This window comes from Electrona antarctica (assembly GCF_951216825.1).
Source record: "Electrona antarctica genome assembly, chromosome: 1".
In the NCBI taxonomy this organism is placed as follows: domain Eukaryota; kingdom Metazoa; phylum Chordata; class Actinopteri; order Myctophiformes; family Myctophidae; genus Electrona; species Electrona antarctica.
The window spans coordinates 41,548,911-41,564,652 of record NC_136806.1 but is presented as its reverse complement, the minus strand read 5'-3'; the positions used below and the strand labels follow the sequence as shown (position 1 = coordinate 41,564,652).

General features: G+C 41.5%; 2 protein-coding genes across 2 annotated transcripts in view; one reads left to right on the top strand and one right to left on the bottom strand.

Annotated features, from left to right (window-relative positions):
* The window catches only part of ctnna1 (catenin (cadherin-associated protein), alpha 1), a 122,541-nt gene that overhangs the window by 56,323 nt on the left and 50,476 nt on the right, over positions 1-15,742 (top strand). The window contains exons 8-9 of the mRNA XM_079508053.1: positions 12,180-12,260; positions 13,463-13,615. Coding sequence (XP_079364179.1) covers positions 12,180-12,260; positions 13,463-13,615 — 234 coding nt within the window. The remainder of the gene's footprint in view (positions 1-12,179; positions 12,261-13,462; positions 13,616-15,742) is intronic.
* lrrtm2 (leucine rich repeat transmembrane neuronal 2) lies at positions 6,224-8,587 on the bottom strand (the record flags this gene model as incomplete). The annotated part of the gene is made up of 2 exons (XM_079508065.1): positions 8,536-8,587; positions 6,224-7,866 (listed from the first exon to the last, which is right to left on the bottom strand). The coding sequence occupies exons 1-2, from the start codon at positions 8,537-8,539 to the stop codon at positions 6,224-6,226; spliced, it is 1,647 nt and encodes a 548-aa protein (XP_079364191.1). The 5' UTR covers positions 8,540-8,587.

The window sequence follows — 15,742 nt, the reverse complement described above, 5'->3', positions numbered from 1 at the left end:
TTGCTTTGGTTGAAAATGGTACAAAGTAGTAGTCTTAGCAATGCACATGCCATTAATAGTATTGCACTCTGAGATTTGACAGCTTTGTGAGGATTTGCAAGTTTTAATTACATTATAGAATTTAAATAATTTAGTGGCGTTACAGTACCGCAAATGTGTTGTCTCCTAATGGACTAAATTAGCAGTCTCTTTGTGAGAATTCCTGATAGCTCATTGATTTAGCCATTCAGTATAATGCATCATGGAAGTGAAACTGCCAGAAGAAATAAGGAAGCACATTTATAGGTAGTTTTCAGCTAAAGCAGTAGGATAATGAATTGCTTTGTCAGACAAACTCAAGATGGCTAATGAAGATTATTCTGAATGTACCTCAATGCTGTTTCCTTGTGGGCAGTATATAAGAGATATCCCCCTTATGGCCCTTGACGCTATTGACGTAATGAATCAAAAAATCCTTGACGTAAATTATGTAATCGTTTAATACCCTATAATCGGGGGCTTAATGTAGCAAAATGTAGCAACCTTTAGCTTGTTTGGCTAACGGCCGATGTAATCTACCTAAAACCGGCCGAAACTCGCGTGCACCCTCCCACACGCACGGGTGCGGTCTTTATGTGCATCGCTGCGTAAAATGCGATATTTGGGTCTTGATTAGAGCTTAATTTGACTTCGTTATTAAAATAAACGATGATAGCTTAGCATCCCGGACATCTGATTGTGTAACACTAGCTAGCGGATGTTGTGATCACGTGGACAGGAAATGACATCGCCAGATTCCCTCTATTCGGTCAAAATCGGCATAATGGTGAAGTTACCGCCACCATCAGGACTCAGTGTCTAATACTATAGGATTACCGTGTCAAAATGAGATATAGTGTGTATGTCACGGATTTTTCTATTGGCATTAAAATGATGAAACATATGAATAGTGCAGGTAGAAGGCACAATCCACTGTTAATTAGGGTGGCCATAAGAGGGTTAATTTGGTGCACAGTTTGATAGCTTTCGAAAAATTCCAGCATCCTTGTTCCGCAGTTGAACCACATTCACTCTTTCGCAGATTTCCTTTGAGAGTATGACTCACACTCATGGTTCTCACTAATAAAGCAAAAAGGGTGTACAAAAAAAAAATTAAGGTATCACTTCTAACAAACCTTATTTCAAATTGTCTTGTAAGTGCAACACCAGCCATTGTAGCATTTGTCAACATCTTTGATCAAAGATGAGACGTCTACGGTCTACCTTTGGCCAGCTACTGAAAGCAACAGACACTACTTTTTATTCAGCTTGATTTATTTGAGCTCTTGGGAAGAATGCTTCTGCTCTAACGTTACCCCAGAGTCTCAGACCATTAAATCAAACACAACAGGGAAAGAAAAAGACTTTCATCTTTCCCTAACATTACAACTACATTTATATTGGAAGCTAAATGAACACTCAACACCACTCAGGATATGTCAGACAGGTTTTGTTTAGTAATTGACTTCACGATAACTATAATTTTACAGTTTCATTAGAAATTATGGCAGAGAAAGTGGTACCGTTTCTCTTTATATGTCCACATGCAATTTTTATTATTTATTTTAGATCTGGTTGTCTTAAGAAAATGAGAACAAGAAAACAGAGGCCACACACTACAGCTCCTACCTAAGTTATTTATTCACGTTTTAGCATCTTTCCTTGATTCAGAACGTCAATAAGAATTAACTTTTTTAGGAGCAACTGTACATTTCTGTGTGCACTTTCGCTGATCTTTTTGACAAATAGGCAAAGCATGTAAATTATCTGCATTGACATATTTGTTTATTAACCAGAAATTCCACATCCTGTTAACATGATAGTTTGGATGTACAGGTTAGGTTAGCATGTCCCAGACTTGGTGGTAGCCAGGGGAGTAGGAGTTCAAGAAGCCATTGGTCTGGCAAGTGGTTGCAACTCCATAAATCTTAGTCCTTTCACACCAATCCTTTTTTCAGTATTTTTCTCCCTCCTCTCCTTGATAAAACCCCACAGGCAGTACATCTGTTATCTGTTGTCTATTACTTTAGGTCACTTCTGACCATTTTGCTGGCACTGTTGCCCTAGTTGATCTGTATGTGGTTCGGTGATAAATGTCCCTTCAACAAATGCTTTATCTTGTTGCAAGTCCCACACCAGTAATGTTTTGTGTAGTCCTATTTAAGACTCGGCCAGTGACTTAGATTAAACATTAAAGCAAATAGAAGAGAGGAATGCACCAGTTGGTCTGAAATCACGATTCAACCTGAAGGTCTTTGCCAGGGCATGGAAATGAAACATTTAGCATGAAGTCTAAGTGTCGGGTTAGATGGGTGATAGTAATACAGTAGAATAGATGGTCTTTAGGTAGTTAAAGGCAGCTGTAGAGCCTACACAATTGTCCTCTTTGGACTAGTGTGGATTTGGAAGAAATGGCAAAACTGTTTGTCGTGTGAGCAGAATGCCAATTGTATGTTAGCAGTTCAGTTTTGCTGGTGCTGCATGGACATTTTACAGAGGGATTTTACAAACCTCTGTATTCAAATTGGGGCAGTGTTGTATGCACATTTTGAAAGGAGTGCGATGTAATTCTTATTTCTGTTTTGTTTAAATTGTGAGTCAGTGGTTTAGAATTTAGATAATTTTAAACTACTGTCAATCATTTTGTATTCATCTTGTTCCAGCAACACCAATGGACCCTTGGGGCTCTCAGAAATGTCCCAACATTTGATGGGAATTATTGAGGCAGTATATAATATTGGTTTATGAAGCCAGGAAAGTGCCAGAGCTGAATTCATAATGAATTATTTACTCTAAATAGGCATCCCCAAAACATTTGGTTTGTGCAGTTTATGGAATTATATTGCTGACGCTTAACGAGTGTCCCTGCTTTAGACTAGGTATTGGTGAAGCTGAGAGAATGTAGAACCTTTAATTTTCAATTAAAAACAGTGTTGGGTAAACCAAGAGAACAGGTTGTACCAGATAATTAAATAGGCTTGCCCCTTATGATTAGTATTCACTCTGTTGACATTACAATTAGAAGTGAAACAAGCAATTAATCCCCTTAATTCCTCAGTACTCCATAAACCTATTATCATCAACATTTGAAGTATAAGGTCATGAGTTAATGGATACATATCTTATCAGTATCAAGTTCACCAGAAGTTCGGTTCATCAAGTAACCAATTAACAATTACTTTGTTTACATAATTGGCAATGATTCAAAGGACCAAACAGAGGCAGGAGCATCCATCAGTTAATAAACACCCAATATAGTGTAACCATTTTATTTAAAAAATATATGTTTTAAGGGGGGAAAAGATATTTTTTTTCCATTTTGCCACATCTTAGCCACTATACAGATATGAAATTGTACATATTACAATACAAAAGGAACAGGGAAGAGAAAAGCATTCATTTTGCACAAAGAAGTTGGGTAAGAGAAAGGATTCTCTTTGTCAATCTTTTTTTTTGTAATCTTTTTTTTATTGTTAGGCAGGGTGGGGAGCAGGGCTAAAGTATGACAAGAGGAACCAAAAACAGTGGACAAAAAGCCGGAGTGCAAAGGGATGCATATTTCTACAAATTGTGTGGATTTCTCAGTCACTTAGTACAAGCCTTATCTTAAACAGTGAGATGTCAAATGATTGACAGAACGATTTAGAAAAAAAGAAAACGAAATTCCACATACATCCCCATTCTTGCCATTTTCAGGAACGAGGCATCTCCACAATGTTTTCTGAATGACATTAATAAAATTTCAAATCAGTTTTTGACTGAACATGCAAGACAGTTTGGAAGGGCAATAGTAAAAACTGTGCAAAGCTGTAGGAAAACAAAATGGCAGACGATGTGAAAGTGCTTGGCCTTGGACACGGTCGATTAATAGCATATTTTTTGTTCTTGAATTCAAACAAGATGTAGAACTGCTGCTTTGGATTTACACTGAAACATGTTTTCATAGTGTGGTTGAACGCTTCGACTGCAACTGAACTGCTACACTTTGAATAGCTACACCAGTCCTCTACATTTACCCCCCTTTTTAAAGCCTTGTCTGATGTCATTCCACAGAGGTTTGCCAGTACCCTTCAGACTGGTTAGCGTGGAAGTTGTCATTTTTGGGAATATGTAGTGAGATGCATTAACGATTAACAATACAATAGATGTTTGCTTTCAAATTGAAATCACGCAGAATTTCCATAAAGAAAAATGTTCACCACAGATGATACTACAGAAGATACTTAGAGCACACACTCTCCAAGAGACCAGTCTATGCGATGCATCCTAATTTTGTGTAGTCAGGCAGATCCCAGCAGTCTCCGTTCTTGTAGATGACTTGGCAGTGCTCACTGTTTCATAAAATGTAAGCAAACTCTACACTCTTATCAGAATCGTGCCACATTCCAAATGCTCCACTCAGTGATTTTACCTTTACTCTTTATTATTATTATTATTATTATTATTATTATAGTTTTCAGTTGTATTACCTTAATGTATCTGCTGGCAAGTAGTGAAATGAGTGTTGTTGCTACTTTGTCAATTTGATGTTTAAGTCTCTGCATTTCAAGCCCACGGTTCTGCCTGTCAATATTTGTCATTCCTTTCTCCCCTCCCTGCCTGCCTTGGCCTTATGGAATACCATTAATTGGCCGGAAGGACGCTCATTGGCTTCTATAAGCCAGGACATTACCCCACGGCTGCCCCTCTCCATCGTCCCATCAATTCCCCTCGTTTCCTCTCCCTTTCACCCTGCCCCCACCGCCCCAACCGAACACAAAGAACTGCGGAGCTGCAGCGGCGGCTTTAGTCTGATGCTAATGCACATCCTCTCCCTGCTGCATACAAATGTGTCTGACCCAGCCTCCCTGTTTGCTTATCACAGGAGCGCATTTGCTCCCTGGGGGAGCCTCCACAGTTTAACTTTACACTGCTGATGCTCCCAATCCGTCGGACTGTCCTTTTCCACCAAAGGCATATGTCAACTTGATGCCTCTCTGACAAGAATGAGATTGTGAAACAAAGGTAGATGCTCTTGCCCGCTGTGGAGGATGTTTCTGCTAGAACTATTTCTGAGCGGCTGGCGAAGCTAAATCTTGCTGGATCAATGGTGTGGGTGACAGAATATCAGATTCTTTTTGCCTGGCCTTAATTGGTTCAATCTTGAGCCTGTCAGACCTGATTAGAGTCTATGCAGTAAAGAGGCTGCTCCAGGCCTGGGCTCCTGGGAAAGGTTTATTTTTAGATCAAAACTGTCTTAGCTTTTCATTATCCATTTAGTCAGTGCCTTCTCACTTACATATGTTTCTTACCTTGGTTGTTGTATGTTGACAGGTTGTGAGTAAGTTAACAGTGCTTACTAAGTTGACCTGTCATAAATATACTGTCACAGTGTGTATGGCAATTCAGAGCTGAGGAAACCCCGCACTGGTCATCATGTGTGACAGTGCTGAAAGTTGGTTTAAATTTATCTTAAGTCTCAGGTGAGGAAGACATCCAGACATTGTGGTATACTGGACATCAACCATACATGAACAGTACTTGGGTTATTAATTTGATGGAAAGTGGTTGGCCTAATTAAATCAAATCATGGTGGGTGTTTAGTGAACAGAACTTCAGGGCCCTGCTCTCATCAGGAGAGGATTTTCTTTATTTTCACTTGTAGTTCAGATCGTGTGTGATATTCAAGTTTATATTACTCTCAAAACATCTTAAAACAAAATATTTGATATAATATCCAATTTGTCCAAAGTGATTGTGATTGGGCTACAGTGTCTATGGTGCATCTTATAAACTTCATCAGATACTTGCTTGTTTACTTTTTAACAGGAAACAAGACATACATTTTAATCGGATTTCTCCACTAATAATTAATGTTCCTTTAGCAGAGGACATTTTTGATAAATATTTACTCTGTGCTGCAGAATATAGTGACAATGTGACAAATCTCACAGTTTACAATTTTACCCATTCAAAATGATTGCCCCTGCCTGATAAGAACAACCTTGCATTCATAGAAAAATAAATTTGTGAATATCTCTACATCGTCCCTCAACTGTCAAATCCTCCCATCAGTCTGTCAGCATTCAACAGCTCTCATATATCCGTGAAGCTCACTTGTAGAAATTATGATTTTTATATAAACTGGAAAAAAAATCAAAAAGAAACCCTGTATCATCTGAAATGGTCAAATGGCAAACCATAAGCTCTAGGAATAAATAGGAGTTCATACTTCACACTCTTTATAAGGCAGTTGCTGACACTTGCACTGCCCATAGCCGTTGATGATGACGAGTGCCCCTTCCTCATGGCTGGGCTCGTACTCATTATATGGTACCTGTGTAGCCAGGTCTGCCATAGGCTGCCGCTGCTGGGTCCTCAGCTGTCTGCGGTTCTGAATAGCCGAGCAGTGGCGTATCCGGCGCAGAGTGGGAGGGCAACACCTCCGTGAAATGTACACAATGAAAATGATGAGAAAGAAGGAAAAGAGCAGAGCCATAGTTCCCATGATGACTCTGTGTGTGAGAACGGTATTGTCCGTCTCAGAAAAGTCATCTGTGACAGCTGCCTCTTCAAGTGAGGTGGTAGTCGCTGTCGGAGCAGCATGTGGGGTTTGAGTCGTCGACGTTGTGATGGTGGTGACTGTAGTAAAGCTCCCAAAATCCTCTGCATAGTCCTGCGTTGGGGTCATAATTCCAAACAGGGAGCTGGTGACCTCTGCGGTCGTCGTAGCGTCCGTGGTCGTGACAGCGGTCTGTACAGCTGGCGCAGAAAAATTCTGGCAAAGCTGGAATCCGTAAACGGCATCCAGTATCTCCTCGCCCTGGGCATATTCAGGACTGTGGCAAAGAATGGAATGTTCCCACCGACCCTTGAAGGTGCTCAGCCAAGTGGCCAGAGAACAGATCCGTTTGGTACATTCCCAGAGGTTGCTAGAAAGCCCCACGGTGCCCAGAGACTGCCACATATCCATGACCTGGGCATCCAGGCTGGTCAACTTGTTGTTATCCAACAGCAGAATCTTTATGTTTGGCAGCGTTTCAAACACATCAGCCGTCAGGACACGAATCTCGTTCCCTGTTAGGTCCAGCTTCTCTAGTGTGGTCCAGGTCCACTCCATGCCACATGTCAGATTGCTGATCTTATTCCACTGCAGATATAGAAACTGGAGGGTGACCAAGCGTGGGAAATGGGCCAAGTTGATCTTGGTTAGCTGATTGTGCTCCAAATGGAGCTCTCTGAGCTTAATGAGCCCAGCAAAGCCATTCCGTGCCAGGCTCCGGAGGCGATTGTTGCTCAAGCCCAGGTACTCCAGGCTGCGACAGTCCCAAAAAGCCCGAACGGGGGTGGTGCGAAGTGAATTAGAGCGCAAGTGGAGAATCTGGAGCTTCCTTAGTCCATGGAACAGTTCTGGTTCCAACGCAGTCATCTGATTGAAGGACAGGTCCAGGATCTGGAGATTAATGAGGTGGATGAAGGTTGTGTTCGGCAGCTTGGTGATGCGATTAGAGCTCAGGTTGAGGTCCTTCAGCTTGTAGAGCCCTTGAAAAGCATCCTCTTGCACTGTAGTAATCTGGTTGTGGTCCAGATGGAGCCAGGTGAGCTGGCTGAAGCCATAGAATTGGTCTGGGCTTAGTTCGGTGATGCTGTTGTGGCGTAGAGACAGCCCTAGGGCCCCCTTGTCCACTCCATCTGGGGGTGCCTGGAGCCCCTGCGTGTCGCAGTAGAACTGCAGGTCCTCACAGCGGCATTTCTGAGGGCAGGTTGTGCACGACGCAGGAGGCAGCAGACACATCAGCAGCATGCTGATCACACACAGACACAGTGCCACTGGTGCACTTCCCACCAATGGCCACCTTGAATGGAAACCTGAGTGGGTTCAAAGATAAGAAAATTAACTGTGGGGCGGGAAAGCTAATCTCTGCAGAACACTTATTGCTGATGCGTGGCTTGTTTTTTGGTTTTCTATTTATGAGCAATTGCTTTCTTTCAGTCAGTCACTCTCACCCCCTCCCTCATAAACACACCTTTTATATGACTTGTATCCCATTTACAACTTCTCATGCGTCATAACCATGTGTATAATATATGAATATATATATATTTTGTATTAACATGTATAATTGAAAGGTCACAGTTAAATATGCACCTATGTTCAATTAAAAGCTAAAACGATGTAGTTTGACCAGCTTATTGTGTTCAATCACATGTCATTGCATTTGATGTTCTGCGGGTTGCTGTCATTCCAGTCATTGCCTACCGTTTTCATATTTGTCATGCATTAAACCTTTTCTGAGTTTATCATAGTTTATTTGATGAATATCTACAGTATGATCACGTAATCAATTCAGTCAGTTTAGAGGTTATGCGCTTTCTATTATGAATTCAGAAATTCTTAACTTGGGTGTTGGCGAGGGTAACATCATGGACAATTGAACAAAATAGATGTCTCAATAGCCTTTTAGTCTTCAGCCTCCCTCCCTCACTCTCTTATTCCCTATTCATGTCCAGACCTGCCAAATAAAGAGGGTAACTTACCCATTCTTTTGTGCACATCGGAGGCTGCATTCAACTGTCCTTTTCCGCAGACTCTTGGAGCAGCCAGATGGAACAAAGATCCAGTGGGAAAAAACCCTTTTGAGTAAATACAAAAGGAATCAGGCTCTTCTGAAATAAAGCAATACTGAGCCCTCCCAACTGAAATGAAATCCTAAATTCCATGTCCCAAGATGTTGTTATTCCTTTCTGTCCTTTTTGTCCTCTTTAATCCAAGATTAAAGAAAAGAATACATCTTTTTTTTTTCCTTCTCCAAGGAATCCTTAATTTTCGAAGTTGATCAGTTGCATCCCAAACGACCTCGGCGTCGAGACCCCCCTCCCCTCCTTCCTTTTCACTCCCTCCGTTTTCTTTCCACTGCAATGTCGTCAGCTCAATTGGTTAATTGAAGATCAAGCTTCCCCCTTCATGACTGGGGGTCCTTAAACCCTAACTTGTTGATGGCAGCCAGAGAGACCCTGCTCGCTCGCGTGGCCAGATCAGCCTCAGCATAGCCTCTGCAGCACAGTGCACGGAGCCCTCGTCTCCTACCAGAGACGCAGGGGAAGAGAAAATAGCAGAGCGGAGAGCCGCTGATGTTATTCTGTGCTCTTTGTTGCAGCCACTCTCTGCTACAGAGTGGTGGCAGCCTGGCGTCGATCATAAGCACAGTTTCTCTCTCTCTCTCTCGCTCACTCTCTCTTTTCCCTTTCCCTCCCTCACTCTCACACACACTCACTTGCTCTCTGCCTTGTACACTGTGCTTGTGTGCCTCTACCCACCCACAGCCCCCATCCCCACCTCCCTCCTGGCTCGTCACCATCAGAATATTGATATCTCCAACGTGTTGCGGCAGCTCACTGTTGAAATTAACCATGGCTGTAAATCTCAGCCTTGCCTCACAGCTGCCTCTGTGTCTGCTGTATACATATACATAGACAAGCTACATAAACAACGTAAAATTATTAAAGCAAAATGGTCTTTTCATGAGTCCCTGGACAACATAAGTGTGTGTGTATGTGGGGGGGGGGGGACTGCAATGCCTTTGGTCTCAAACAAGGAGCCGGTACTGTATGATGTATGATATAGAAATGCAAACATAGTCTGGTAGGTATCTATCTATAATTTACATGTTCTGAGTGCAGTGCTTTTTAATTTTTGAGCATAAGCATGTGATTTATATGAGCAGCTGCTTTAAAGTTGCATGGTAACAAGAATACACAGGCTTTGGCTCTGAAATCTTAAAAAGAAAAGTTATTCGTTAATATAACCACGGTAATTTTCCAAGTTATGCAAAGAGAAATTCCACCTAGAGATGGTTGACTCGTTTCGTATTCTTCAGAGTTTCACTTTCAATTTTCAATTTCTTTGGGAGGGAATGGAGAGTTGCTGGCCTTCATGAAATATTGAATAGAAGGGTGTATTCCTATTGGAGCTAATTTTAAGACTCAACAGCCTGCTAGCAGCAGTCTGCAGGACTTGTAATAATTGTAATAATCTTCCAAGCAACTTTCTTGTGCAAAATATTTACAGCACACCATGTTTTGAACAAATTTGTTGTTGGTAGTACATGTTGACGTTTCTGTTAAATTAAGCCGAGTTGTCTGAGCAAAACATTGTTTACTTTTTTAATGTTTTTGTTTTGAGTACCAAAATAAAAACATAAAACAATGTTTCCCCCCTCCTTAATGTAATTATATAATCAAGTCTTGGAGTGAGATAGATGCCACATGCATCTGGCTGTGACTTTCCAGTGGACTTGACTGTCGCATGCTGCTGCCCATCCTCCACATATAGGTCCTTAAATCCCACCAGGACTTATCGGCAGAGTGTAAGAGGGAGAACACCAGGACTTATCTGCGGAGTGTAAAAGCGAGAAAAGAAAGGACCATTGTGTCTGAAACATTAAGCATATTGGATACTCCCTGGATTCAGCCCATGTTACATTTCAAAATGTTAGAAAACACTACACCTACCTACCCACTTAATCATTTTATAATGGACGATTTTCATTTTGGGCAAGACCTGTGGGCAAGTAGAACATGACCTGCACTTGCCCAACGAGACCCTAGTGTCAACCCCTGCTGGTGGTACGGTTGAAAAGAGGCCTTCCTAAATTATTCCGTAGGAAGCCAGAGAGAGACTATCTAGTATTATAAAATATGCTACAGGGAAGCCCTAACCATAATAATAAAGAAATAGGATAGAGAGAGCTGAGTGGACTAGAGTGATCCCACAGCACTGCATCCAACCAGCAAGAAATCGCAGAGGATTAGTACCAAAGGAGCTCTCTGGCCTCTAACCATGTGTTACAGCCCCCCTTCCCAGTCCTTCAATGGCTAGAGGTTGGTGGCGGCTGGGAGCCGGTCCATGTCGGCACCATATTGGGAGTATTTCACAGACTGTTGTGATGGCACTGGCATTACCACCTCTTCTCCTTTTCCTCTGATTTGATTGTCTCCTCTCGTGTTTCTCTTCCCATCCTTCCTAAACAATTTACACGTTACTCTTTCTCTGACAGGAGGGGTGTGCGTGTGTGTGGGGGGGGTGTAACTATGATTGAACTGCTGTCTACATCTAGTTGGGGGAACAGTACTAGTGTGAATCATGGGTGCCCCTTCTCTGTGTAAATGCCTTGGAATATGCAACAACTCTGCCAATAATTTCACAGCGTTACTGTACATAATTAATGGTGTTAGCCATGTAGAGCCATGTTTCTGGGGCGTTGTTTGACGCAGCTCCCTTTTTCGCATGAGAGAAGACCACTGAGGCAGGAATTGTTTGGGGAAATATCTGAATCATAATCACTTAGCTGTCATGTATCAACTTTGTGACATTAAAGCACATCATCAATAATGAATTATCAAGCCAACATAAAAGCATTTGATTCTCAATTTAGGCTACTGTAAAACTCTTTTGATATATAACGCAGTAGGAAATGTCAGGATATACTACACAACTTGATCTTGAATAATATACAATTCGTGTCATCTTCCTCCTATACCAACTCCTCACCATAGTTGAGAGCAAAAGTACCCTAGTATTGTCCTGTATGCTATTGTGCTCTTTTAAGTAGAAAAATTGATTTCTGTTCCATGTTTATTTTAGCCTAACGGTTTTCATTTTTCAGCGTAAATGTAATCTCACTGCTGGGACTTAGGCTCATTATAACATTAGTACCTGTGTTATGTGGGGATCCAGTGCAAACAGGTTGGAACTAAAACATCTGTTAAGAGATGGAAAAATGTGTTGATTTGAAATGCTGTTGGTGTGTACATTTTTGGGATAGAGTTGAGCCCTATTTCATACACAAAGTCGGTAGCGCTGTCGAGTGTCGCCTCACAGCTAGGTTTGATTCCTGCTGGGGATGCTGGGGGCGTGTTCTCTAACTACACGTCATCAGCGCCCATACCCTAGTTGGGGTTGGTGGATATGTTCTCCCCGTGTCCCCTAGGGACTCTATACTGCCTCCCCCTGGTCACCCAGGGGAAAGGAACTGGTTGGAATAACGTGTTCCTTTCACACAACACAAAGCTTGTAGATGTGCTATTTTTTTGTAAATGTCTACAATATTTACTGTGTTCTAAAGGAAAGTAAGTTGACAGAACGCCACCCACTCAACACTTCTTTCTCATCTCCATTTCAGGCTGGCAGGAAGGACAGGAGTGATACCCTCAATGATGCCATTGACAGGATGACAAAGAAAACCAGGGACCTTCGCCGACAGGTTTGTCTCATTCTTATATCTCCATCTATTGAAACCAACCCCACTCCCTTCCCCTGTCTACAGAAAGGTTAATACTAGCATACATAAGACCCCATAGAGTTTTAAATGCACTGGGCCATTAATGTAAAAATATCTTGTTTTAAGTGTGGCTACTGGCTAGCTACTAGACATGTCCCTGACTAAGAATTGATATAGTTGAAACAGAGAGAGAGTGAGTGAGTTTCAGAGTGAGTGTGTGTCTTCTACATCCTGACAGTTTTCTGAAAAAGCTATGTTTCATCATTTTTTCAAAAATAGCAGACCTACAAGCTCGTAGCGCGCGCGCGCGTGCGCGTGCTATGAGCTTGTAGATCTGCTATTTTTCAATAGCTAAAGCATAACATAATGCTAACACCAAAAGGGGTTCCCTCCCAAAATGGGTTAATGGTCTCGTAAAATATGCTAATATTTTTAGATATTTTTAGATTTTCATGAACTGTATGTCATAATCAAGATTAAAACTAAAAAAGAATTTAAATACAATGAATTGAGAATATATGAAAGTTTCACCTTTTGAATTATATTGGGGAAGAAAATGAACTTTTACACAATATAATGTTGGAAGGAGCTGTGTGTGTGACTGTAATTTGTAGTCTAATCAGTCTGATTGCATATCACAATCTCTTAAAGTGCCACCGCACTGAGGCATTTGACCATCATTACCATATTTGATAGACGTTACTGATTATAGAGAATGTTATATTATTGCAATCCAGTCTTGATTTCCTGTGCGATGTGTTAATCAAACTCAAGTGTGTTTGGCTTGGAGCGAATGGCATGCATGGTGCAGCTCAAACCATTGTCTTTAAGTAGACTAACATTCTAATTCTGCTCATTATTGGAACATTGGAATCATAGAGATTAATTGAGAATCGGCTACTATAGCCGTCTAGCAGCCTGCCCTTATATAATTCAGCAGTCCATATGGCAAGAAACCTTGACATGCTGAGGTAAAAAAAAAAACGAACCCTTGGATAGTATCTTCTGTTGCCTGATGCCTGTATACATGATGCCTGTATACATTATCGATCTAAAAGAATGGGTCCTGTATACATTATAGATCTAAAAGAACAGGCCCCATGTAGACTAAAACCTGTATCCATAGGACTCACTCACTCACCCACACACAATTTCAACATTGCCTTTTGTTTCTCTCTACACAGCTGCGTAAAGCAGTCATGGACCATGTCTCTGACTCATTCCTGGAGACCAACGTTCCTCTCTTGGTCCTGATTGAAGCCGCCAAGAATGGCAACGAGAAGGAAGTTAAGGAGTACGCGCAGGTGTTCCGCGAACATGCCAACAAGCTGATTGAGGTACTGCAGTTGAACACGCTGACATTACCGTATAGACACATAGGTACCACATAGCAGCCTCTGTCAGGCTCTTTTCTCAAATAGATGCCCTATTGATATGCAGCTTGTCCATCTGAAGGGTTGGAGCTGTGTTCTATTTGTTGAGGGTAAGGGAAAAATGAATTTCTATGTTCTACTTGGATGCAACAAATCTACACCTCCATCTTTCTCTCTTCCTTCCATCTCTCTCCCCATCTTATTTGTTTCACTCTCTCACTCTGTCTTGCTGTGATTTGAAGTGGCTACAGAGTGGTGCTATTGAGAGCAGACAAACACTACATTGGTATGGATGGGCACAGCTCTGAATCAAATTTTAAATTCAGTCAAACTAAGGAGCAAAACATTACAGCCCAAGGTTAAGTGCTGTCTTGAGGAGGGGAGGGGGGTGGGGGGGGGCATGTTTTCAATTTCTCAACAGGGTGACATCTTGTATCAGACTGCAGTAGGAGTTGCAACTCAAACAATGATATTAAGAACATAATATTGTATTTTTCAAAGCATGTTGCATTGTTCCATTACCCGCTGGCTGTGCTCATTTCCTTAATAGAGGTGACACTCTTTGGAATTGCCATGCCTTTTAAATCTTCAGTACTGTGGATACAAAGTAATAGGCGGGAAGTAGAAGCAAGAGTGACAGACCAGTGACAAGCTGACAGAAACATTAACTGTCCTCATTAGTGGTCTTTCAATCCCTCCCTTGAGTGCCTGTGTCATAGTGTCATAGGGTGACATTTGGAAATGACCTCTCCCCACAGGCGACTGGCCCCGGAGTGTCGCTGTGGGTGTGTGAGACAGAGACCGAACGGTGTGAGAAACCACTAAGACATCAGAGTAAAAGGGGGCCACATTGGGGAATGGTCCCCAGATCTTCTCCTGGGGGCCCTGTGTGTCATAAATGGCATTAGAAAATGACATGAACGGACTCCCTGTAGCGGTTTTCTTCTGAGCAATGATTAACTTTGACATCACTTAGTGAGGCCAGAGGGAGGCTAAGATGTACAGCTTGCATCTCTCCCAAGTCCCAAGATGGATTATATTAACATGGATGCCGTTTGTTAACACCAAAGAAATAGCAACTATATTTGCATATTATAAAACCTATAACCTATATAACCGTATCTCACCTGAAGACTTAGGAATTGTATGTTGAAAGAAATAATCTTTCAACATCAAATTCCAGACAGTTTATTTTATTGTGTGTATATTTTTCCTTCCAGCAGGACATCGCTGATGATGGTTAGATCATAGTCGTGGTCACAAGTGTATATCCTTGTTCATCTTTGCATGAAACCAATGTGTGTGTAATGCAGTGTCGCATCTTATCTGTCAGTGAGCCGACAGGTGTCTGAGAGCTTTTATTCAAGTTATCACATCATCAGAAGCATGCAACGGATATTTATCAGAATGAATGAATGTAGTTAAAGCTGTTGTTCTCAAAGTAGGGTCCGGTGACCCCTAGGGTTCCAGGTGCTCCCCAGTGAAACGATTTGGTACAGCATCAAAAGCAGTTACACAACTTTAAACCTATAATATTACATTGGCTACTTGAAAATAGCCGATATATTAACTCTGAGCTTGTAGATTAAAAAAGGGTACAGCTACAGCCATATGTATATACAATACATATGGGGTTTTGGTCTTACTTTTTTTTATAAATCCAGACTCAAATTATTAGTTTGTTGTCTGTAGCCTATACTGTTGTATAGATAGGCCTACACTACACAGTAGTATAATGGTCTTATAGCCCCCACACCCAAAATCACCACCACTAGTGTTATCTAGCCTGGGTGAACCCCTTCCTCACCAGATTTTTCACTAACTAGTTCGATTTTCAGTAACTAGCACAACACTGCTAATAATTGAGCCAGTCTTGGCTAAACATCCTTAAGTTAAGATATGGATATTTGAAGATATGGATATTTGAATAAAATAGTCTTTTCTCCTGGAAATATTTTCAGCTTGACTAATCACAGTTAAAATAACTGTTGGATTACACATCTCAAGCACGTACAGTATTAAGTCATGTCACCTTGATTTTCATCCCATAATGAAATGAATATAACCGAACAGCTTGGGGTATCACCAAGA